At 44.0% G+C, this 23494-nt stretch overlaps 1 protein-coding gene across 3 annotated transcripts; it reads left to right on the top strand.

Annotated features, from left to right (window-relative positions):
• The first annotated feature begins 3668 nt into the window (after positions 1–3668).
• On the top strand, positions 3669–20357 carry CRK (CRK proto-oncogene, adaptor protein). 3 transcript variants are annotated; one of them, XR_009115397.1, is made up of 4 exons: positions 3669–3975; positions 10924–11459; positions 14264–14429; positions 17106–17190. XR_009115397.1 is itself a non-coding variant. In XM_058037551.1 (3 exons), the coding sequence occupies exons 1-3, from the start codon at positions 3732–3734 to the stop codon at positions 17241–17243; spliced, it is 918 nt and encodes a 305-aa protein (XP_057893534.1). In that variant the 5' UTR covers positions 3669–3731; the 3' UTR covers positions 17244–20357. The 3 variants fall into 3 exon arrangements, 2 of the variants coding, with proteins under 2 accessions (XP_057893534.1, XP_057893535.1); XM_058037551.1 differs by lacking the exon at positions 14264–14429 and having other exon boundaries at positions 17106–20357; XM_058037552.1 differs by lacking the exon at positions 14264–14429 and having other exon boundaries at positions 10924–11289; positions 17106–17198.
• Positions 20358–23494: the final 3137 nt, after the last annotated feature.

A 23494-nucleotide genomic window follows, 5' to 3' on the forward strand; every position in this document is an offset into this window, starting at 1 on the left:
GCTCGTGTCACTGTTCACCAAAAGTGCTGCTGACATCCCACAGCAGCACCTGGCAGGAACTGCTGGCACAGGTGACATTTGCAAGCCAGGTGTGAAGCCAGGTTCCAGGCCACAGGAGGTGAAGAAAAGGAATAAACAGGACACAGGCACCTCCTGCGAGCAGCTGAGCCTAAACAGGAGGAAACATTTCTGTGGGATAAATGCTGTTTCTTCAGGTCACAGGGAAAAGAAACCAAGACATGGAACCTTCCTTCAGGTTTAGTTTTCTAAGTAGGACACAGTATCACCATGTGATCTAGACCAGCTTGACAAAGCCAAACCCTTCAAGGAGCAGCTGGGACAGGGTTATGTGACACCAGGTCACCTTGCCCTGCTGTCAGCAGAGTGCAGATGAACCCTGGGCTGACCCAGGTGTTTCCTGATTTTGTTTCAACATCCCTTGGATGTCACCTCAGGCAGAACACTGCTGTACTCCAGCCCTCCATGCTTGGCACCTTTTCAAGATTCACTCATTGCACTCAGCAAGAAACTTTCAACTGATTGACTGTGGCTTTGGACACATTGCCAAAATTTTAGAGCTCCTTAGGAAAAAACAATCTCTGGCCAACTGGTAGGGACAATAAAATCAGGAGAGGGGAACAAAACCTGGGTACCAGTGGGGCTTTTTACTGCTAGGTGAGTGAATAGAATGTTTTCATACTATTTTGTAATTCCTTTCAGGATCTTGTAATTAACAGTGAATTCTTCAGCATTTCAAGCTGATTTAGGTTTATTCTTCTGAGACTGTGTCCCAGAGCTTTGTTTTTCTTTTACATTCCTCTCTGCAATCCCTCTGCCTATGAAAGATCACCTGAATTCTTAAAATTCATGTTAATTGTTTTCAAATTTGTAGGAAGCAGAAGGGCTGTGCCTTGTTGTAGCCTTTGTGCAGCAGGGATGGGGCGAGGGTAATAAACCATTGAGGGATGCAGTGTTTAAATAAGGGAGGAAAAAGAAATTTGGGAAAGGCTACCAGTCATTGTCAGAAATGTTAAGTAAGGAAAAGCTTTTACAAATAATGAAGGTGAGAAAGTGACTGTAGGAGAGAAGCTGTGGATAACCTGGAAGTGATCAAGGCCAGGTTGGATGGAGCTCTGCCTTAGTTGAGGTGTCCCTGTCCATAGCCGGGGGTCAGACCTGGATGATCTGCGAGGTCACTTCCAACCCAAACTATTCCAAGATCCTATGAAATCATTCCAGCATGAAGACACTCACAGGAGCGATTTAGGGCAGGAGCGTTATTGGTTTCCCCTCTTTGACCACCAGAGAGAGCTCATGCAACAGAATTCCCAACGTGAGCAAAAAGCAAAACCAAAACCTGATGGAAAACACCAATTCCCGCAGTTCTGGCATCGGCTGAAAACAGGAGATGGGGACCGGGAAGGGAGGGGAAAAAAATAACAGTCTGCAAAAAAAAAAAAAAAAAAAAAAAAAAAAAAAAAAAAAAAAAAAAAAAAAAAGAGACTTTTGACTTTTTTGCAGAGGTCTGGTAGGAGTCAGAAAAATGGTGAATTTTGCCCTAATAAAGAATTGGTTGTTTGTTTGTTTCTTTGTTTTGAGGTCTGTGAACACTGAACAGAATGGACACGTGTTCCTGCGGATATGATTTAACTCTCTTGCCGTCCTGGGCTCTCAACAAGGATCTGCAGCTTTTCAAACCTGTGAAAAACCCATGGAAGTGTGTGTGCTATCCCTGCAGCTGGCCAGCACACCCCACACATCACCAGGGAAACTGGGACTGACTTCCAAATGGATCAGGGCTCCTCCTAGCTCCAGTCCATCTGGAGAGAGAACAGCATCAGCAGAGGAAGGATGTGCATTTGTGAGGCTGAAATCAAGCACCTGGTGTTTTCTTATGGATTTGATGAATCCACAGGCTCCCCACCTGTAAGACAGAATATTTTCTCACTGGGATATTGTGGAGGTTAGTACAACCCTGGTAACCTCACACAATGCCAGAGTCCCATCCAGGACACAGCTACAGGGCCCTAAAAAAAGCAGGATATTGGGTGCAGGGAGGAGCACAGCACCCTCACAGTCAGGGACAGCTGTGCTCTAACATTGTTTATGCAAGTGCTGCCACAGGGACAACACACAGTTGAAAAAGCACATTCCTTTCTGGAAAAAAGCTCACAGAACTGAGCAGAGCTGGAGCAAAATTCTACACACATTGACACATACTACTCTGGCATTTAAGATATCTTGGAGAGCAGTCTAAAAGTGGTAAATATTTCTGTGTTTTCACAAATAGAACTCTTAATTTGTGCATGCCCACACACACATGGTTCTTCTGTGGCACCAGTGGAACTTAAGCTCTTTGCTGTTGCAGACCTCTGTGGTACTGCAGTCAGTGAACTGCCCTGAATAAAACAAAACATTTTCTTTCACAGGGCTATTTTTAACCCAGAACAGCTCGTTGGCCCAATTCAGTGTGTACTGCCATGAAAAGAAGCTGTGCTGGCACAGCCATGGGTGGGAACATGTGGCTGGCAGGGAAGATGAGGAGAGAAGCTGCTGGCACAGCCCTGAAGGAAAACACAGTGAGCTGCAGCCTTCAATGTACAGATGAAAATATACACAATATACTGAGCTAGAAGGCACCCACAAGGATCATCTATTCCAACTTCTGGCCCTATACAAACATCCCAACAATACCAGAGCATCCCTGGGAGTGTTGTCCAAACCCTCCTGGAGCTCTGGCAGCCTTGGGGCTGTGCCCATTCCCTGGGGAGCCTGGGCAGTGCCCAGCACTGTCTGGGAAAGAACTTTTCCTAAAATCCAACCTAAACCTGCCCTGGCACAGCTCCTGCTCTTCCCTGTCCCTGGTCACAGAGCAGAGGTTGGTGCTGTCCCTCAGAAGGATGTTGAAGATCACAATGAGGTCTGACATCAATGTTTTCCTCTCCAAACAAACCAAGTATCCCCAGTCCATTCTCATAAGGCTTTCTCTCCAGACCCTTCCCCACCTTTGTAGGCAAGGTATGGTGTGGCAGCAGGGCCAGGGAAGGGATTGTCCCCCTGTGCTGGTCATTTTTTAGGCCACATTCGAGCGCTGTGTCCCTTCAGTTCAGGAAGGACATCGAGGGGCTGGAGCACGACCAGGGAAGGGAACAGAGCTGAGGGAGGATCCGGAGCACCAGGAGAGGCTGAGGGAGCCAGGAGAGCTGAGCCTGGAGAAAAGGAGCAGGAACCTTTTGGCTCTCCACAACTGCTGGGAAGGAGGCTGGAGCCAGGTGGGGTCGGGCTCTGCTCCCAAGGGACAGGACGAGGGGAAACGGCCTCAAGCTGTGCCAGGGGAGGGTAAGGCTGGATATCAGGAGGAACTTCTTCCCAGAGAAGGTCATTGGAAAGGCTGCCCAGGGATGTGGCGGAGTCACCGCGCTCGGAGGTGTTCAAGAAACGACCGGACGCGGCACTCCGGTGTGGTTAAGAAGGCGGTGTCCGGTACCGGGTCGGACTCGCTGATTACGGCGGTGTTTCCCAGCCCGATCGATGCCGGCACTGCCGGGATTCACCGGCCGCTCCCGCCTGCCCCTCCCAGCCGCCCTCACACGGACCCCGCCCGCGCGGGGAGATGACGTCAGGGCTCCCCGTGTGCGGTCACGTCCGGTAGGTGAGGTCAGGCGGGGGCCGCCATTTTGAGCGGCTCCGCGGGCGGCGGCGGCCGCGGTCGGGGGAGGAGCGCGGCCCCCATGGCCGGGCAGTTCGACTCCGAGGACCGGGCGAGCTGGTACTGGGGCCGGCTGAGCCGCGGCGAGGCCGTATCGCTGCTGCAGGGCCAGCGCCACGGCACCTTCCTGGTGCGCGACTCCAGCACCATCCCCGGCGACTTCGTGCTGTCGGTGTCCGAGAGCTCCCGCGTCTCGCACTACATCGTCAACAGCCTGGGGCCGGCGGGAGCCCGGCGGTCCGGCGGCGAGGGCCCCGGGGCCCCGGGTGAGTGACCCCCAGGGCCGGCGGTGCCCGCAGCCCGGGCAGGGCAAGCGGGGCGGCTCCGCCGGGCGCCCGGGCGGTGTTCGCAGGCGGCAGCGCTTTGTGCTGGAGTTAAGCCGCGTTCGGCTGCGGCCGCTGCCCGAGCGCAGCCGTGTCCGCACCTGCCGTCCTGTGCCACAGGAAATTCAGTGTCCTGGAGTTGGGCATCCCACGGCTCCAGCCTCGCACCTCTTTGTTTTCCTGACCCCCTTAGCGATAATTCATAGATTTCCCGTGTTATCTCAGCCGGGAGGTGGTTCTGTGCAAGTGTCATCTCCCAAGCCTGACTTCTGACAAGGCAGTTTTGCGTTATCAGGGAGGATGAGCTCGAGTTTGAGTGGTGAGAACTCCTCAGGATGTTTCTTGAAATCAGATGTGAAGTTCAGTTTGTTTCCCCTTGAAAGGAGAAGTTTGATATTATTTCTCATCAGCTGAACATGTAATAATGAAAACAACACACTGCCGATTGTGCCAGAGGGAGAAGCAGAATTTTTGCTGTTTAGTCCAAGTAAACCCCAGCAGTGCAGAACCCTTGGATGTGTCAGAATGTGCAGTTCAAAGGCACTGGTGTCCCTCTGCTGGAACTGCTCGAGTTTGGATATTAATCCTTGCAAAAATGATGTGGATATGTGATTAGCACCTCTGCAAGGAGCCACTAGATAATTTTTAATAATACTAAACCTGTGTAACAAGAGATTTGGTGAACTTGTTTGGCAGAAAGTGGATAGAGACACTGTGGTGTAGGTCTGTGGGTGGAATAGGAGACTAGTGGTGGAAAGATATAACAAGACTTGTTTTATTTTTCAGTCTCTGCACAGAGTGTTTGACTAAGGAGATAATCTGAGAGAAAACAAGATTAGTGCCAGTAGGTTTGCACTGTCATACAGGGGAAGCATTTCAGATTGGAAAAATGGGGAAAGTCTAAACTGATCCTGTTTGTGCCAGGAACCTCCCGGAGCTGCACGGTGCACTCAGGTCACAGAGCTCCACAGGTAGAAGTTAAATGTGGCTGAATTCAGCTGGAAATGGAATTTGTTGCTGCTGTGGGGGTCAGAACGTGGTGGGTTCCTGTTGCTCTGTGTGTGCAGGCAGAGGTTTGTTTGGTGCTGTAATTGCTGACAAGGATGGCTGGTGTTGTGTGGAGCAGAGTCAGTCACCAGGATGCTTTGTTGTGAGTCCAACCTAATTGGATTTTAAAGACAGTGAGAAGCACTGGCTCATGAGTGTCTGTCACTTCTGGGCAGTTGTTTTTTGGGGAGCAACTCATCTCTGGAAAAACAGTGGCATCACTTCAGTACAGCCATCCTGACTTTTTTCTTGTGTTACATCCTAAGCTCAGTGACATTTGTGGCATTCTGTGGGCTGGCTTTGGTTAAAATCATGAAGTACCTTGTAATTCTCTTCTGTTTTAAAAGAGTAGCTGTGTAAGCTGGTGCCACAGTAGGCTTAATATATCTGGAAAAGTATAATTATGTTTTGGTTGGTCTCCTTTTTATTTGTCCCCTGGAGGTTCTGGGGAGGGGTGATGCATCCCTGCTGCACTACAGACACTCCCACGCTGATTTCAGTAATTTTAATTAAATCTTGCCTCCATGCTGATGCTGCTGCCTTCACACTCCAACCAAAGAAGGTGCTGGGGAGGTGTACATTGAATTATACTCCAAGTGTAATTAAGGTGCTCTTCCAGAAGAAAATAAGTGGGAGGTTGTTCTGCAGTGGAAGGGAGGTGAAAACAGTAGAAGATTGAAGATGATTCTGTGTTTGGGTAGGGAAGCTAATGCAGTAAAAAGAGTTAAACATTTGCAGATTGTCCTGCTTTTTTACTGTGGCCAAGTTAGAATAGTAGGGGAAAACAAAATTACTATATTTTAGTATGGTACAATTTTTTTACCAATTGATTGTTTGGCAAATGCACAGATCTCTCTGGGAAATTTGAATATTCCAGGTTGGGTTCTTGGACTGCTCAGTGTCTGTGAAACTCCTGGCTGCTCTCAGGGATAGGGAAGCCTCAGCACAGAATGAATGAGATGAGTGGCTTTGGCTTACCTAAAAACCAGAATGTCACAAAAACATGATACCTTCTCTGATTTCTGAAGTAGAAAGTAAACTTGCAAACTCTTTGTTAAATTGACCTTTTGACTGATGCTGCAGTTTCTAACTTCTTGCAGGTGATTTTTCAACAAAGGAAAAAGAATTGAACAGAATTTTTTATGTCTTTCTGGAATGTTTCAAGGATGTTAAAAAATAGGATAAATCACTGAATTATGGGAAAGAAAAACAGTCTGTTTTCAGTGGGAAGGGATAATTTGTGATGAGGTATCACAGTAATGGCTGAAGAAATCCTAAACAAGTGCTCCATGCAGGCATTAGCATGGTGATAGACAGCAGAGGAAATATTAAATATATCATGTGTTTATGATGTGACATGGGGGCTTGGGGTAAAAATGTGTGATATGCACTAAAAAATGCCTGAAATACCTAAAGATAGAAATGCTCTCTGTTGGGAGTGCAGCATTATAAAGACTGAAGCCTTATAATGTTATTAAATTTGTCTGTCTGAAGTAGGCAAATATAACAGATAAAATGCAGAAATGGATGTTTGCACAGTTAGGAGTTTTAAGAGCATGGGTCTGCGATTAATTTTTCTTGATCACTTCCATTGTGACTGAACCTCCTGGAATCACAGAATCCTCACAGAGTGATACCCACACTCAGCCCTGGGTGAGGTGGCTTTAGGCATGTGTGAGCAGAGTGGTTTAACTCTCATGCTTGGGTTTTGGTTTTATTTTCATTTTTATATCGGGATAAAAATATATTGAAATGCAAACTAGTTGTAACTTTATAAAGTGCTGTATTAGACATCTGCTGTTATCCTGTGATCTGTAAATGATGAGTGCAGTGATCAGAAATGAGTGTAACTCCTCAGTGAATGTTTTCCTGGTGTGCTCAGAGCTCTTCCACTCAATGGAGTTTTATGTTTTTATAGGGTGTTCATGGGGTTTATTTGTTCTGCTCAGCATGAGTAGGAAGGTGCTTGAGAACAAGGAAAAGAGGTGTCCCTGAGGGGGTGGGGGAAGCACAAGGGCTGGAATGTGTTGCCTTCAGAGCCCAGTTCCCATCTGCTCCAGGAGGAAGTGGCTGACATCACTGGGGTGTCTTACTGCTGCTCTGGCTGATAAGAGCAGCTTTGCTGGCCCTAAACACTCTGAATTGGGAAAGGGAGCCACCCTTATAGAATAAAACTAGATGGAAAAATAAAGACCTGTATTTCTGTGAAAGAAAAGTTTCCAAAGCTTGGGAATGAAGAGAAAACTCCTTATTGACACAATTGGAGTGAAGGGAGAAATGCAAACCCCCTGAGATGTCTGAGAAGGTGAGAAGTGTCTCTGTGGTTTCACCACCTGCCCAACCAGCACAATATTGGGTGGTTTATAGCCCTGATCCCCAAGATCTGGACAATATTTAAAACACACACCAGCACTTTTCCCAGACTGACACAAGGCAGCTCAGTGTCAGAGGGCTGTGACAGGAGGGAATGTGCATCATAAAGAGAGAACTGATATGAGCCAGGTTTGAAACGTTCTTCAGTTGTGGGACTCTTTGGATTTTAACTCTTTCCTCACCTTTTGTGGCATCCTGAGATGGCTGGAGTGATGTTAGTGGAGGTGGAGTCAGGAAGGAAGAGGATACTCAGCCCTTTGTGCTTCTCATTCAAAAAGTTCCTCTTGCTCAGCTGAGCAGTGCTGGTGTTGGAGGTACTCCCTGAGCAGCTTCTCCAGCTGGGCCAGGCTGCAGAAAGAGAATTTCCAGAACTCAAGTGTCCCAGTTTCCACAGGACGTGACAAAGGACTCACCTTTCCATGCTTGTGCTCTTCTGGGAGCTTCAGAAGATGTGCACACTGTGCTGCTCAGGCTTGTACCTTCCAGAGGGATCCCAGGGTCATGAGGGAAGCTGCTCTTATTCCCAAAAAACCCCACTCACCTTGATGCTGTAACTTTTTCTTTGTTAGATTTTGTTAGAATTATTCCATTGGCCTGCAGGTATGAGCAGTGTCACAGTTCAAACAAGAGGCTGAAGAATTCCTCTGAAATCTGTTCATCTGTGAATTTCATTGTACCAGGAGCCTGTAGGGAGTGGAATAATTTCCCCACTGCATGTGAACATCACTTGGTTCATGGTAGCTGAAGAACATCCACAAAAGATTTAAACTGATGGAAAGTTTTCCACTTGCTTGGGAAGGAGGAGTTGTGTTTTATTTCCAATCTGCATTTTACCACCTGTGACTTTGAACTATGTTGACCTTTTTATGTGTGTTTTAGCTAAATTTTAGGAGTCTTCTATTTAAGTTCTCCAGATGATTATGAGATTGCTGCCTTGATGATTAATTTAGATTAAGTTTATAGATTTCTTGTTCTAGATCTTCTGTAGCCACATTACATTTTCTAAAAGAAAAGCATCAGAAGTGCACGTGGTTTTCTGGCAGTGTGGTCTTTGGAAGGGTGACATCTCTCCTTTCTGATGCTTTTCTCTCTGTCCTTTCAAGTAGTGCCTTGATCTTTCTGATCCCAGAGTTTGGAGGGTCTGTGTCCTCTGGCTGTTGAGCAAAACACCTCTTAGGATCTGATTTTCCAGGATTCAGTACAGTGATTTCTGTCACTCCTCTGTACATAATGTTCTAGAGGACTGTACTTTTTAAAGTCCAACTTGTATTCAGGTACACTTGGCAGGTCCCTCAGGCTGTTGTGCATTAATTCAAGAGGGTGAACATGTTCCAAAGTAGAAAAAAGACACTCCAAAATGCCTCGTTCATCCTGGTGGAGATTGAAGATTGACCAGGCTGATGAATGTTACTGATGAACTGCTCATTTCCTGTGACCTGTGAAGATTTCTCAGTGAATCCCACATTGCTGACAGAGCTCAGCCCCCTGGCTGAGTCAGCTTGTAGCAGGTTTCACTGAGGTAAATTGGTGTTTCAGGATCTCTGTTTCTGTCATGTGAAATAAGTTCCATGTCAGTGAACTTCCCTGAGACTCAGTCTTCTCCATGTGGGTTGCAAAAAGCTTTGCTGCCCTGCTCTTAAAGTTCCCATGACTTTTTCTTTTTGCTCAGATGTCAAGTTTGATCCTTAAAGCTAAAGGTAAAATAGTGCTAGATATTTGCACATGTTTCTGTCACCAGGTTGGTCTGAGACCTGCTGTGTTCCCCACCTGTACCTCTGGTGAAGTGCAGCATTCCCTGTTTCCCACTGAGCTGTTTGAAGTGGTGCAGGCCTGTCCAGCCAGAATTCCTGTCCTGTGAGCCCACAGAGCTGACAGTGCCACTGGGATGAAATTCCAGGGTTCTGGCCAAGTCTAGAGCTCTATGTTACATCTCAGCAACAAAACTTGAGGGGGTTTTGCATCCTCTCAGCATTACACTGTGGGAGAATATGATGGATTCTTAAATCTCTTCCCATGCTGGGCTCACTTTTCTCACTGATAATTACATTAACTTCCTTTATCTCTGGTGATGCTGGTTTGAGGGGTTTTTTTTGCAGATTTTCAAGACTATTGCTTTTGGGTTTTGGCTCACTGTGTTTGTATTCATTTCTTTAGAGAGCCTTTCAGAGCTGTTAAAGCATGCAAACATGCTTTTTGCAATGACTTAGTTCTGCTCCTTCGGATTTCCTTTAAGCAGCCCCACTAATGCTGCTGTTCCTTCAGGATACTTCAGAACTCATTTCTCGGGTGTTGGTCTCATTGAATCTGCCCTTTTCTCTCTTAGAACCCCTTTCTGCTCTCCTGAAAGAACTTGTTGTAACATTAGCTTTCCATGCTGACAGTGCTACTTTGCAGGGAGTTTTGGATCAGTGACAGCTTGAAAGATTCTGCTAGCTTTGTACTCCAGAGCTAAGGCTTGGGACTGTTAGATATTCCCTGCAGAGAAAACAGACTTGCAAAGTAAGCATCTCTGTCTTGCTAAAAGAGTTACTCATTAAAGTATAAATCTTTTCATCTGCACTCCCTTCCCCCAGCCTTCCCCAGTTCTTCCCATAGCTGCTGGCATGGGGCATGGTGGAAATAGAACATCATGTGTGTGTTTTTCCCCCAGCTGAGCCTGAAGAACATAAAATGGGAAAAAAAAGCACAGCACACAGATTGGAAATGGATATTCTGCACTTGTAGTGATGCTTGTAATGGCTTGGATGTGAACATCACCTGTATTCCAGTGTATTTGAGGTTTGGATTTATGGCTTAGGCTCCATCTGACAAACATGGCAAAGAAGCTACAAGATGTGAGATTAAAAGGCTGAGTCATTCCTGTTAAGAAAATATAGGTTGTTGCTTTACATTGCATAGAATGGAGATAATTTTCTTTGCTGGTATCTTTTATCAAAATGAAAAATAACTTAATTTGTTTGCTGCTGTGCAAAGCAGTTTTCTGTAGTGTCCATGCCTTTAACCCAAGGTGTTACAACAGGTAAATAACCATCATTGCAGTGTTGTTCTTTGGAAATAGATCTGAGCAGCAGAAGAGAGTTAAAAAAAATAATTTCCTTGAAATGGTACCAAAATTTGCTTCCTATATTTAGAGTATAAAACAGGGGAATTGTACAGGCTCCTGATGTATTGAGCATTTTCATCTGTTGGGTCCATATAACACTGAAAGAAACAAAGATATTTTTATCATAATTTGGGAAGTTTGGCGATGCCAGAGAATTTCTCTTTTCTTTCCTTGAAAAAATCTTTTTTAAAAAACTACTCATGGTCATGATAGTGCTGCCTTTGATTGAAAATGTTCAGAAAAGCTGAATATGATGTCAAGGTGATCAAATTCGGTGTTGAAATACTTCTGTTTAAATGTATTTGTCTTCTCAAATGTTTGATTTGTAGTTTCAATGCTCTCCTTGACATGTTGTCTTCTCTTTTCAGGGTCGAATCCCACCAGGTTTCGAATAGGTGACCAAGAGTTTGATTCTTTGCCATCTTTACTGGAATTCTACAAAATTCACTATTTGGACACTACAACCTTGATAGAACCGGTTTCGCGCTCGAGGCAGAATAGCGGGGTCATCCTCAGGCAGGAGGAGGCCGAGTATGTGCGAGCCCTCTTTGACTTTAATGGCAATGATGAGGAAGATCTCCCCTTTAAGAAAGGAGACATCCTGAGAATCCGGGATAAGCCTGAAGAGCAGTGGTGGAACGCAGAAGACAGCGAAGGGAAGAGGGGAATGATTCCCGTTCCTTACGTCGAGAAGTATAGACCTTCCTCTGCTTCAGTCCCCACTCTGATTGGAGGTAACCAGGATAGTTCCCACCCACAACCACTGGGTGGGCCGGAGCCAGGGCCCTATGCCCAGCCCAGCATCAACACTCCGCTCCCTAACCTCCAGAATGGCCCCATTTATGCCCGGGTTATCCAGAAGCGAGTCCCTAATGCCTACGACAAGACAGCCTTGGCTTTGGAGGTACATAATGGGCAAAATGTAGAAGGAAGAGATCTGTTCAAGGGATTTCCCTTTTGCTCACGTGGTAGTTTTGGAGGAATGAGAAAGGGAAAAGCTTTGTAATACTGGTTTTATGTCATCGTTAATAAGTTATGGATAAAATGAGTGACTTGAGTCACTTTTAAATTAGATTATTGTTGATTATTACTAGGTTAACGAACCAGTATTGTGTCTGTTGTCAACCATCACTAACATAAGTGTTTCCCCATCCATGTTTTCAGTTCTGAAATGTTTATTTTGGGAGGAGGGAGAGGGAGCAGCTCATAAATTGTATGTCTGAACCTGTGTTTGCTGTTGTGTGCCTCACCACAATCTGTACAAGGTGTGCTGGGTTGTTTGTTGGTTTGTGTTGTGTTGGGCATTTTTTTCTCCCCAATGTGTCAGCAGTTTTAAAGCAATCAGTGGAAACATTGCTACACTTTGAAATTACCTGGACTGAGATGATGATCACACACAGAATTTAATTGTAACATCACCTCAAGCAGATTACTTTGGGTTTAGGTTTGAGGCAGGAGCATTTCACAGTTCACACCACAGTTTGTTAGTCTGGTATAAAGCAGTGATTGATAAGAAATGCAGTAGCACTTGTTCACACCACAGTTTGTTAGGTCTGGTACAAAGCAGTGATTGATGGAGCAGGGTTTGTAGTAAAGCACTGAGTTTTCCCCAGGTTGGTTCACTTCCTGACAGGATCAAGTAATTGCACAGGCCCTTTTTGATTTGTCTTTTTTCCTCTTAAAAAAGTGACTGGAGTGCTCTATCTCTCCACATCAGATAGTTCTCTCCCAAGTTACACTTGAGGAAATTGAGACTAAGGTATTCCCTGTGGCAGACCTTTGCCTTAGGATATGTAAATTGTATCCCTTAATCTAGGCTTTCTTTGAGCCAGAGGCTCTGGAATTTCCTGATACCTAATTGACTTCCTGTTTATATAACATTTTAAGTACTTGGGAAAAAAACAGTTTCTGTGCTGAGTCAGAGCATCTCCTCTGCACTCTCAAATTCTTTGTGCAATTGTGCATAGCACAGGAGGCACTCCAGGACTTCAGGGACCTGGCTGTAGGTGTGTGTCAGTGCAGGAGTGGGAGGTGCAGCACAGGCTGCAGGGGCATCACTGATGTGCAGCCTGGCAGGTGGGAAATCTCTCCCATGTAGGTAGGAGATCCACTCTGAGTTGCTGCACATTCTGTTATAGGGCTGAATATTTTTGGGTTGAGAGGCAGGTAGGGAAATCTATGTAAACTCACCAGATTTTGGGGAAATGTGAGGATTTTTACCCTTCAAACTCTCATCAAGGTTGAAATGCTGTCTCTCTCCTTTTTCTCACCCTTTCCACCCAGTTACCCCCTGGAGCTTGGGAAGATTCCTGAATGCAGGCTGTTGTAATCACCAGATGTTAGATTGGTTTTGAGCCTCTGGATACTGTTGTGGCATATTTAGCAAACCCTTTTGGTTTTCTTTCTGAATTTTGCATTCTCTTAAGCCTTAACTTCACACTTTATTCCACCAAAGAACCCCACACTGCTGCCCAGTGCAGGATTTGGGAGCATGGAGTGAAACAGGGAGGGTGAGGAAATGCTGCTAATCCAGGCCATAAGCAACTTAGAGTGAAAGGAAATGCTTTCCATGCTGGAGAGCAGCTTGTGGGTGCCAGGGCTGATCTTGGGTTAGTTCAATCCTCTTCACCAAACTCACATGATCTGGCAAGAGTGCAGTGCTGTAGGCAGAGCAGCTTTGTGGGTAACACCTCTCTTTTCTGAGCTACCTTACACCTCTGGAGTCTTTCAGTAACTGATGGGAAAGGCTGAGTGGCTGAAGGATTTGGGAGAGGCAGCTGAGAAGTGTCAGCTCAGCTTGGCTGTGAGACCCCAGGGGATTTCTGGTGTCCAGAAATGGCCTTTGTGGGTCTCTTAAAACTACTTCAATATTTATCATTAGACACCTTGGCCCTCCTGGTTAGGGTGTTACATTCCTGTCTTGCTCTCCATTTAAGAAATGCAATAGCACTTGTGGTTCTTCATTCTGTATGTAATATTGCAAACATTTAGTTTTAAGAAGTGAGCCATTTATCACTGCTTCCAGTGGCCTTCAAAGCTTTGCAGCTTTTATCATTTCCAATCACAATGTCACTGAGTTGCTTTCAATGTCTGTACAAGGAAAAAAGCAATATTTCATTTTATCCAAGTTTTTCTTCATCCTGTCTATCAAAGTGCTGTCTCTTGTTGTCTCCTTTCTCCACATTCCCTTTCACTTCATGGTGTTCCTTCTCTGTTTATTTAGAGATCTCTTTCTTAGATAACTTAGTAGAGAGCATTATGTAAATCTGATCAGGCCATTTTTGCCCAGACCTCTTTATAAATACAGCAAGTGGGATTCTTTCCAAATGAAAACTCTTATCCTTAAATCTGGCAATATTCATGGCAGGGGGTGGATCCCACTGCTTCTCTGAGAAAAATAGATTCTTAACATCAAACAGTTTTTGCCCAAACTGCAAATAGAATATCTGTGCTGTTCTGTTATTTTAAGCCTGACATGCTTTTGAAGAGTTCAGGGAAGGAGGATCAGAGCAGATGATGTTCTAATAAAGTCTGTGCTCTATTATGGAGAAAAGATTCAGCAGGAGAAGTTAACATTTATTTTGCATGTAACTGGACCTATGCAAGGAGATTTCAGTGTATTTTAAGAGAAAATAGAGGAGGAAAAGGGAAGATCTGTGTGGTGAATGACTCTGAGATCGATCGATTTATTTTTTTTCTTTGTAACAGTAGCAGAACTCTGCCACCCTGACCTCACCAAAGAGGAGTACTTGGAATAAAACCACAGCATACAGAAGTCTTCACTTGAACCTTCAGTTTTGCTTTGAAGCATATGGGGTATATTTAGTTTTAAAGCTTCTGATGAAGACTGAGACAAAGCTGGCTTTCTAGCAGGGTACAGTGTTGTTCCTGAGGTGCTGTGCTTGGTGGGATGATGCACTATGGACTGATGTGGCCATAAATCAATGCTGAAAGTGAGGAGAATTCAGAGACAGCATCCACTCCTTGCCTAAAGGTTTTAAAACTTCAGCACTTGTAATCATAAGTAATTTTTGGAAGGTTTCTCTGTATTGTCTTCAGGAGAGTGGTTGAAATGCAGCTTGCTAGGCAGAGGTTTGAAGCAGATCTAGAAAGATCTTTCAGTTAGTCAGGATCTAATGGAGCCATTTTATTAAGGCAGCATTTGTGAAATGGTTCATGCTTGCTTAAAATCAGTCCTGCTTTGGCAGATGTAAAGATATATAGATATATATGTAAGAATGAATGAGAAGGTTTATATATATATATAAATGAAATGGGAATAAAAACCCTATCAGTGTGTCTGCTAAATGAAATTACTGGCCAAAAAGGAATATTTGATCTCAGAGGTGTCTCCTCATTTAACAGTTACCAAAAAGCAGCTTTCAAGTGTAGCTCTGTATGGTAAGGGGAATTCATAATTGAGTGACCCTGAAACACCCCTGGAACCAAAAACCAGCTGCAGGATGCTGGGGGAGCAGGGGAGCTTCCCAAGCACCCCACAGTGTAACTGTGTCACTGCTCTGTTGAACCCACCTTCTGCAGGTGAGTTTATTGTAAGGCATCCAAGATAAACCCTAATGAACACTAATTAGGTGTGATAGAGCACAGGCCCACAGTCTGCAAACCAGTGCAAGTGGTGCTTTTCCCTTCCCAGTGGGCTGGAGGTTAAACACTGCTCTGGTGAGGGCTGATCTGTAGATTACATCCAGGTCTGAAGCAGTTTGAAGTTATCTGGGACATTGTTCTGGTCATGGCTGTGATTAGGAAATCAGATTTTCCACTTCTAGTATTGTCACATTAAATCTTACCCTTGTTAAATGATAGCTGATGTATTGTTTTGGTCAGCAGAGTATTTTTGTTGGTACAACCCCCCAGTGGTTATTAGCAGTAGCAAAATTATACAAACTGCATGATTAAATTCCTAAAGAGCTGAAGCTTGCATTCAGAACTGGAGGAAGGCTTCTTTTTGCCTGTAGCTAATACATAAGAGGATTTTCTTCAAAATATGATTCATTAAAATGTCTATACTAATGACTACAAAAGGCAAAAATAAAGCTACAGCAAGAGTCCCAATGGGCCTCTCATTACCAGATAAGTAATCATGAGAGGTATGGGAAGCTTAATTAAATGTCCATGAAAGGGGTTGAATTTATGAACTGTTAAAAGCTGTTCTGGCAAAAGATTTCAAGTGATTAAAACCTGTAAAGTTAATGGAGAATGGTAACATCTGAAATTGTTTTCCTTGTTCTTTGCTGGCTGCCTGGAAAGTGCAAATAATGAGGTTGTATTTTAGATGGATTTGGAACACAGTGATGAGCGTCTGTGTGAATTACATATTCAGTGAATTTCTGGATGAAATGCAGCAAGGCCTTTGGCCACACCCTCAGAGTTTATTTACAGTATTAGTGAAAGAAAATAGAGTCTATCTATCCCAAAAGCATCCTCCATCTGTGATGTGGGAAGAATTCTAAAAACCGTTGTACGTTACTCGTAAATCAGATTATTGATAAAATTCTGCAGAGGGGTAGAATGGGTGGGCAGCTTTTCAGTGGTGCTTTCATTGACTCTGCAGTGAGTGTCTACAATGTAAATTGTGCTTCCTTGGGTTGTGTGAGTGCCACTTAATGAAGTGCCCTTAAATATGAACAGGTTTGGGGACTGATCAGACCCAGACTTGTGTCCTGGTGTGAACTACCTGCACAGCCTGGGGAAGGGCCTGCTGTGCAGTGTGTCCCTGTGTCACAGTGGGGTGACAGAGGCTGCCTTTGGAATTGGTGCTGGCACTATTAGGGTGGAGATTAGAATAGGGGATGTATTCCTGGGCAAGTGGGAGAGGCATCTGTTGTCTTTACTATTCCCATGAGTGCTGGACTTGGCAGTGCTGAGTTAATGGCTGGACTCGATGACCCTGAAGATCTTTTCCAACTTAAACAATTCTGTGATTCAGTGGGATTTATTTCTCTGAGAAATCCATGCTGGGAAAGCCTGAAATGCCATCTGGCTTTGCCTTTGGTAGTGGCTGACTGTGGATGTCCAGAGCAGGAACAGAGCAGCCTTATGGCACTTCTTACACTTGTTATAATCTGTGAAGAATGAGAGATCCTCCACTTTGCAGCTTGAAAAGTGGGATTCCAAAGCTAAGGAGCAGTTGAGCTTGCAGGTTAGTGTCCACTTGGTCCAGGTGCAAGTAGGAATAGAGGTGCCTTGTTTTATGAGGCTCTGGGTGGAGTCCCAGCAGTGTGCAGGCCTCTGTCAGCCCAGCAAGGCACATTTCTCAGGATGGCAGGTCCCAGGAGCACTTGGAAAGGTTGGTTTTGGATTGCTGACTCTTCAGTTCAGGTAGTTCTCACCTGATCGAGGCACATTTCTTTATACACTTTGTTGGAGTGAATGGCATTGGGGGCAGGCTGGTGTCACAGACACTGCCAGGACTAAAGCTGCTTTTTTTGGGTGTGTATCTGGTGCACGTGGGTGAAGCACACCAGGGAGGGGTGGCAGCTGATCCTGCCCGTGTTTCTGGTTTGTAACATGTTTATTTCTTACCCCACAGGTCGGTGAGCTGGTAAAGGTCACAAAGATTAACATGAGTGGTCAGTGGGAAGGAGAATGTAATGGCAGACGTGGTCACTTTCCATTCACACACGTCCGTCTGCTGGATCAACAGAATCCTGACGAGGACTTCAGCTGAGTGTGGCTCAACAGTTGCTCTTACAGATGGGAACAATCTCAACTTGTTTTTATTGCAGATGCCATCAAGACTAAGCTCGGACCGACGCTGCAAGTGGTATTGCTTGGATAAGCATTCTGATAACCTGCAAACCCCTGGGACTCAACACCACCATTCCTTAAGCAAGGGTCATGTCATTCAGGGTACGACAGTAGATAACTCTGTGTCCAGTGGCAGAACTAGGCCATGATTCTAGGTTGTAATGCCTGCTTATGTCCACGTGCACAGCAGCCTGGACCTTCCAGCAGCAGCAGCAGCTGGAGAAGGCAGTGCTGTAGATGTTCAGAGAACATTTATAGCTCTCTCCAGGCCCATTGCTTATGTTGCTTCTTCCTCAGGCAATGAAGATCAACCGTAGACAATTCAATACCTTGATAGAAATTTCACAAATTTATCCTGGAGCTCTCTCTGTGTTTTTTTCCATCCTGGGTTCTCTGCAGTGCTCTGCATGGTCAGTTAGCTGTGCACAGCACAGACTGAGGCAAGGGCCCGTTGGGCACAGCCTTATGATTTACAGATCCTTACCATTTTCATGGTAAATGACAGATCCAATCAACCTCAGAATTCTAGAACCTTGTGGACACTAGATTGATTTCTTCAGTACTGTTGATGCTCCAAACATAGCAGCTGATTTTAATTTAAGATTTTTATTAACACACAGTATCTCCTTTTATCCACAAATGCAAGGCTTATGGGAGTGTAAACCTCCATATCAGTGCTGAAAAATACGTGCATAGCACTTTAATACGTAGCTTTAAAGCAGTGTTTGATTCACTAAATATACTAAAATATTGACACTGCTTTCCAATAAAATTAAATTGTGTAGGGTTAGTTTAATTTTTCTAGAATTCTTCAATATTGTACAATACTGTTACAGTACAAATCAGTGTCAAGCACGGTGAACTGACAAACCAAATATTAGTTTTATTTTAAAGAGTCTGGGGACTCTTCTGGTTTAATTCCCATCTGTAAAATATTTGATAGTGAACTCATGAGGATTTTATTTTTAATAAACTAATGGAAAATAATTGTGTGCTTCTGGATTGATTCTCAAAAGGCATAATAGAGTAAATATGGCTTCCTAGCTCATGATGAAAATCAGTGCATTGAGTAGGCAGTTTATGCACTGCTTGATGGTTGTTTTTTAGTCTGTTCTTCTAATTATCTGGTTTTCTCTAATATAAATCAGAATGGATTTAGTAAGTTTTGTAAACTGAAATTAAACACTGAAATAACTCTCCCTTGCCTGTACCCTGGGTTGTTTTCCAAGCACAGCACTCTGGTGACCAAACTAAATTTTGTAACTTTGACTACAGTATAATCCATGCAGAAGGGTTTTTCTAAATAGCATCAAACTGAAACTGTTGGGTTTGGTTGCTTCACACCATGTGACCCCAAGGCTCATGGGTTGCAAAGGCCTTTGCTGCAAGGCACCAACCCTACAACCATACTGGTAACACTTTACCTCAGAACTCTGTAACATGCTGGAAATTATAATATTTCTGTTCTATTTAAGTACTAGTTGTTTTACTTCAAAATTAATCCATCAGCAAGTCTGAGTAATGTTCAGGTTATGGGCACTCATTAATTCTGTGGACTAACGTTGATCACACTTGTCCATCACCAGTCTCATGAGCACTACTGAGGATTAATGTCAAAAACTGACAGCAGGGACAGTGGGGTAAGAATGGAAATGAGGAATTGCAGCTCTGTTCTACCTTGGATTGCTATTCTGGTTAGGGTGACATGCCAGTGATTGTGAGAGCTCTTCTAGCTTAGTACAAAATTTACTTTGAGAGCAAAAAAATTGTGAAACTAACTCTAACTCATCAAGTTCTTTAAGGCTGATTTGTTTTCCTCTGATCCTGATATTCACTATAACTGTTCAGCTGCACTCTGAATAACAGACTTAATACTGAGTTTTTCAGTAGCCCATATATTTTTATGTTTTTCTTCAGGTATTGCAAAAGGAACACAATAAACAGTGTGCCATTAGAGTGACACTGTTCTGAAGGATTTTTGCCAACTGCACTTAATGAAAGCCCATATATTTTTACCTTTCCAATCAGGAATTCAGATACCAAAAGATCATTTTTCTGGAAGTTTTATTATGCAAACCTTGCCTTTTTAATACAAAAGACTTTAATTGAATTAACTAGCAAGTTCCCTGCAAACTTTGTAGATGTGGTTTTGTTAAGACTGTATAAATTGTGAATATTTGTACACTTTGAAAGAGCAAAATAAGGAAACTAGAGGAGTCTTAATAGCTGCTGTTACACTAGAATCCCAAGTTCTTGTCAAGCAGTTTTTTTAGCTGATTGATGCATTAATGCAACTGTTTTCCACTCTTCAGTTCTAAGCTGAAATGTGATTTTGTTTTATAGGTGATAGAAAGGAGTATGAATTTGGACAAAATAGACATTTCAACTTGTCAGGCTCTTCAAGGCAAATAGGTAGAACCCATGTCCATGAACATGTAGAGGAAATCCTTTTGTGGCCTTTGTTTATCCTCTGCTGTTTGTTCCCTCCCTTCTCCCAATGCGTGCAGAAAAATCATTGCTCAGAATGTTGGTCACAATCTTTTGTCTCTTCCTTGGCTGTGGTTTTGGTCTCTTGTGCATAGGCAGGTGTTAGAACTAGAATAATCATTTCTAGAAATACACCATGAAAGCAGAATGCTCAATTACACTGTGTTCTTCTGGTGCATTTACACGTTATATCACACTAAAAAGTACAACTGGCTGCTATGGTTTTTTAATATATATTTCATTTTGGTAAGCCCCTGCCTTTTTACTAATATATGACCTGGTTAAATCTTGTTAATCTGTTTGAATTGTATTTGTTAATAATGCAAAGATTTCTAATCATCTTTAAGAGCAGAACACTTCCTTTTTGTTAATGGTTTTGGGGAAGGATTCTAACCAAACCTGTTTGAAGAAAAATATGAACATGTGCCATTGTATTATAACACTATCCACTTTCTTGACAGTTAAAGTCCTTTTTTATTTTTTTGTAGCATGTAATGTATATGTTCATAGTACGTGAAGTAAATAAAAGTATAGCCAAAACTTTGACTCAGTCATTCTCAATCAGTTCTTGGAGTACTTGCATGTAATAATTAAAAATAGAGGGGGTGTGGCCATTTTTAATTGGCCATGTTAGTATGAAAATAATTAAACACAGCACTACAGAAATAAGACAAACCAAGCTAACTAAATTAACTTATCAAACAATAAAATATGGCTTTTTTTGAAAGAAGGTGACTTTCTGTAATTGAGTCAAGGGGTTGGGGGAAATGTGTATTCTCATTTCAAAAATAACTTGTGAGGAATGTTAAGATGAGATTTTGTAGCTCTTGCTCTCAATTCTACCTGCACAAGTGTGTCAGGGAATAGTCTGGGGATTGTTTGGATAGGAAGGTTGGGAAGATAAAAAGCTGTTCATATATTCTTAGAAATATCAGTGAACACAAAGTTACACAAATGAATACCAGCAAGAATCTCCTGCAGGAATCTACAAATGGTTCAGAAGAGCTGTTTTCATGTGTGGTGGTGTGAGAGCACTAACTCAGTGAAAGGCCAGGTGTGCAGGTGCTGTCAAGGGCTGAAGGACAGAAAATCAGGATCAGAATCCCATGGGGAGCAATGCTTGTAACATCAATCTGCATTAAAGCTACTTTTGCCACACTATTCCTTAAAAACTGCAAGGGGACAGTGGCCCTTAGGCCCCAGGGATAAGAATCTTGGTGTGTCTCCACAGAGCAGAGATTATTCTGTCAGCTCTAGATGGAAAAAACTTGTAATTTTTCATAGGTAGAAGCCCCCAGCTTTGCTCCAGTGCTCACCCACTGCAAAGGTGCCTTTTAATGAGATTAGCTGGGAGAATTTCAGAGCCAAAAGGGAGAGGCTGTGCCTGCCCTTCCCCAGGGCCCTGCCAGCCATCCCCTCCTGCTCCACCTTGCTCTGGTGTTTGCAGAGCTCCCTGAGCTGATGGAGCACAGGGCTCATGCAGAAAATGCTTTTCCTTTTCCATTCCCTCTCCTTTCAGCTGTGGGGTTTGGCTGCAGCAGTGGTTGAATGAATTAATGTGAAAGTTCAGGGGGCAAAGGGCAGGCAAGGATTGCATCAGCAAATTGTGCTGTATTTCCTTGGATTAGGCTGTTTATTCCTCATGCTTTGCCAAATCCCTGACCAATTTCCAAATATCTGAATGCCATCTGTGACGAGTGCATTCAAAAGAATTTCAAGTATTTACACAATATGCTATTATTTAGCAAGGGGACCAAGAATGCACCTCACTTCTGGCAATTAAATCTGCTTGAAGTGTCCTGATTTATTGATATTATTGAACTCCCTGCAACCTGAGTGCCTGCTGAACATGAGGATCACAGAAAAATTCCTAAATTGATCCAAATCTAATTTATTGTGCACAGCTTCCCAAGTCTCTGCTGAAAAATAGACTTTTATGGTCAAGAGAGTGCAGAAGTGATTTGCAAGTCTTAAAAATTTACACAGAGATAGTGACTGTGCACTACTGGGACCTTTTGAGTGCCTAACTTTGTATCACATATTTACCATCAATTCAGAAGTAAAGGTTTACAATGATTCCCAATTTCAGCAAAATCAGCATTTTCTAATCTTACTTCGAATAAATAAAAAAAGCAAATTTTTTTCTGGACTTGGCACCTAATTTTCAGTGATCTTAGTCACTGATGTCTTTGTTTTTAAGAAATCCTGATTAGATTATGCTGATCTGTGAAAAAGAGGGCCTAAATATCCCTTGAAAACAGAGCATTGATTTTCTGAGCAAGTGATATAAAAATAATTCTGTCAAGCTTTTAGATTTATTTATAAGAAAACCATAAGGTAATGTTGATCTTGCAGACCCTAAAACTCATGTTCATCAACTGAAAAAAAAAAAAGGCCACTAATAAACTACTGAAAAAATGTGCTTTGAATGGTGTTCAAGGTGTGTGAAGTCACCCAATTAGGAGCCCATTTCAGTGGGCACAATACAATAAATGGGGATACCTGACTTTGTGTCCAGGAGGTGCCAGGGCCAGCTCTGTCTCTGCTGTCAAAACTTGCAAAGGTCTCTGGGCACATTTCCTGTCAGTGAGGTGATGGGAGAGCATCTGTAGTCTGCACTTCCAGGGAGACACTGGGAAAAGAGATAAGAATTCATTCACAGCTACCCTGAGCAAATCACAGAATTGTGGCATGGTTTGGTTGGAAGGGACCTTAAAACTCATTCCAATTCCTCTGCTATGGGCAGGGGCACCTTCCATGAGACCAGGTTGCTCCAAACCTCATCCAGCCTGGCCTTCAACACTCCCAGGGATGAGGATCTTTGAAGATCAGGTTCATGCCAGCCATGCATCATCCCTTTTAGTTTTCTGAAACCATTATGATTTCAGAAATCGAGGCATTATCTCAGCTATTGAAGTGAATGCTCCTTTTGGTTTTCAGAAGTACTGTGTGAGGAACTCGTGAAACATTCCATTTTACTTTCTAGATTTTCTAGCCTCTTGAAACTGTGAAATTACCACGTGCTATGCACTGGAGGTAATTCTTAGAGCAAACACCCTGGGGAGGCTGCAGACACCTGTATGTGACCGTCTGCCTCTCGGTCACAGATCCACCCTTCCATGAGGGGCACATGGGGTGATTTGTACCCAAATACCGAGAGTGGGTAACACAAACAGCGCTGTCAGCGTCTGAGGTTAGCATAAACATGGAGAGATGGAGCTGCACTGAGGGAAATGCGACCGGCGGCCGGGCCCGCTGCCCCCGCTCGCCCACAGCCATGAACCGGTCACGGCCCCGCCAGAGCCGGGTAGGGGATGGGGCAACTATCCCTGCCATTGCTGGGCTGCCTCATCCTTCATCCCGCGTTATTCCTCATCCCGCCTCACCCTCACACCGCTTCACCCATCCCGCCTCACCCTCACACCGCTTCATCCATCCTGCCTCATCCGCACACCTTCATCCATCCCGCCTCACCCTCACACCGCTTCATCCATCCCGCCTCACCCCTCACCCCGACAACACCGCCTCATTCCGCTTTATCCCTCATCTCGCCTCACCCCTCACACCGCTTCATCTTTCCTGCCTCACCCTCACGCCGCTTCATCCCTTGTCCTGCCTCATCCCGCTTTATCCCTCATCTCGCCTCACCCCTCACACCGCTTCATCCATCCTGCCTCACCCCTC

Source organism: Melospiza georgiana, chromosome 19, assembly GCF_028018845.1.
Source record: "Melospiza georgiana isolate bMelGeo1 chromosome 19, bMelGeo1.pri, whole genome shotgun sequence".
In the NCBI taxonomy this organism is placed as follows: Eukaryota; Metazoa; Chordata; class Aves; order Passeriformes; family Passerellidae; genus Melospiza; species Melospiza georgiana.

Coding starts and splice junctions, on each gene's coding strand:
- CRK (XM_058037551.1), top strand. CDS start 3,732: ATGGCCGGGCAGTTCGACTCCGAGGACCGGGCGAGCTGGTACTGGGGC. Junction 3,976..10,923: donor CGAGGGCCCCGGGGCCCCGG/GTGAGTGACCCC, acceptor TTCTCTTTTCAG/GGTCGAATCCCACCAGGTTT. Junction 11,460..17,105: donor AGACAGCCTTGGCTTTGGAG/GTACATAATGGG, acceptor CTTACCCCACAG/GTCGGTGAGCTGGTAAAGGT.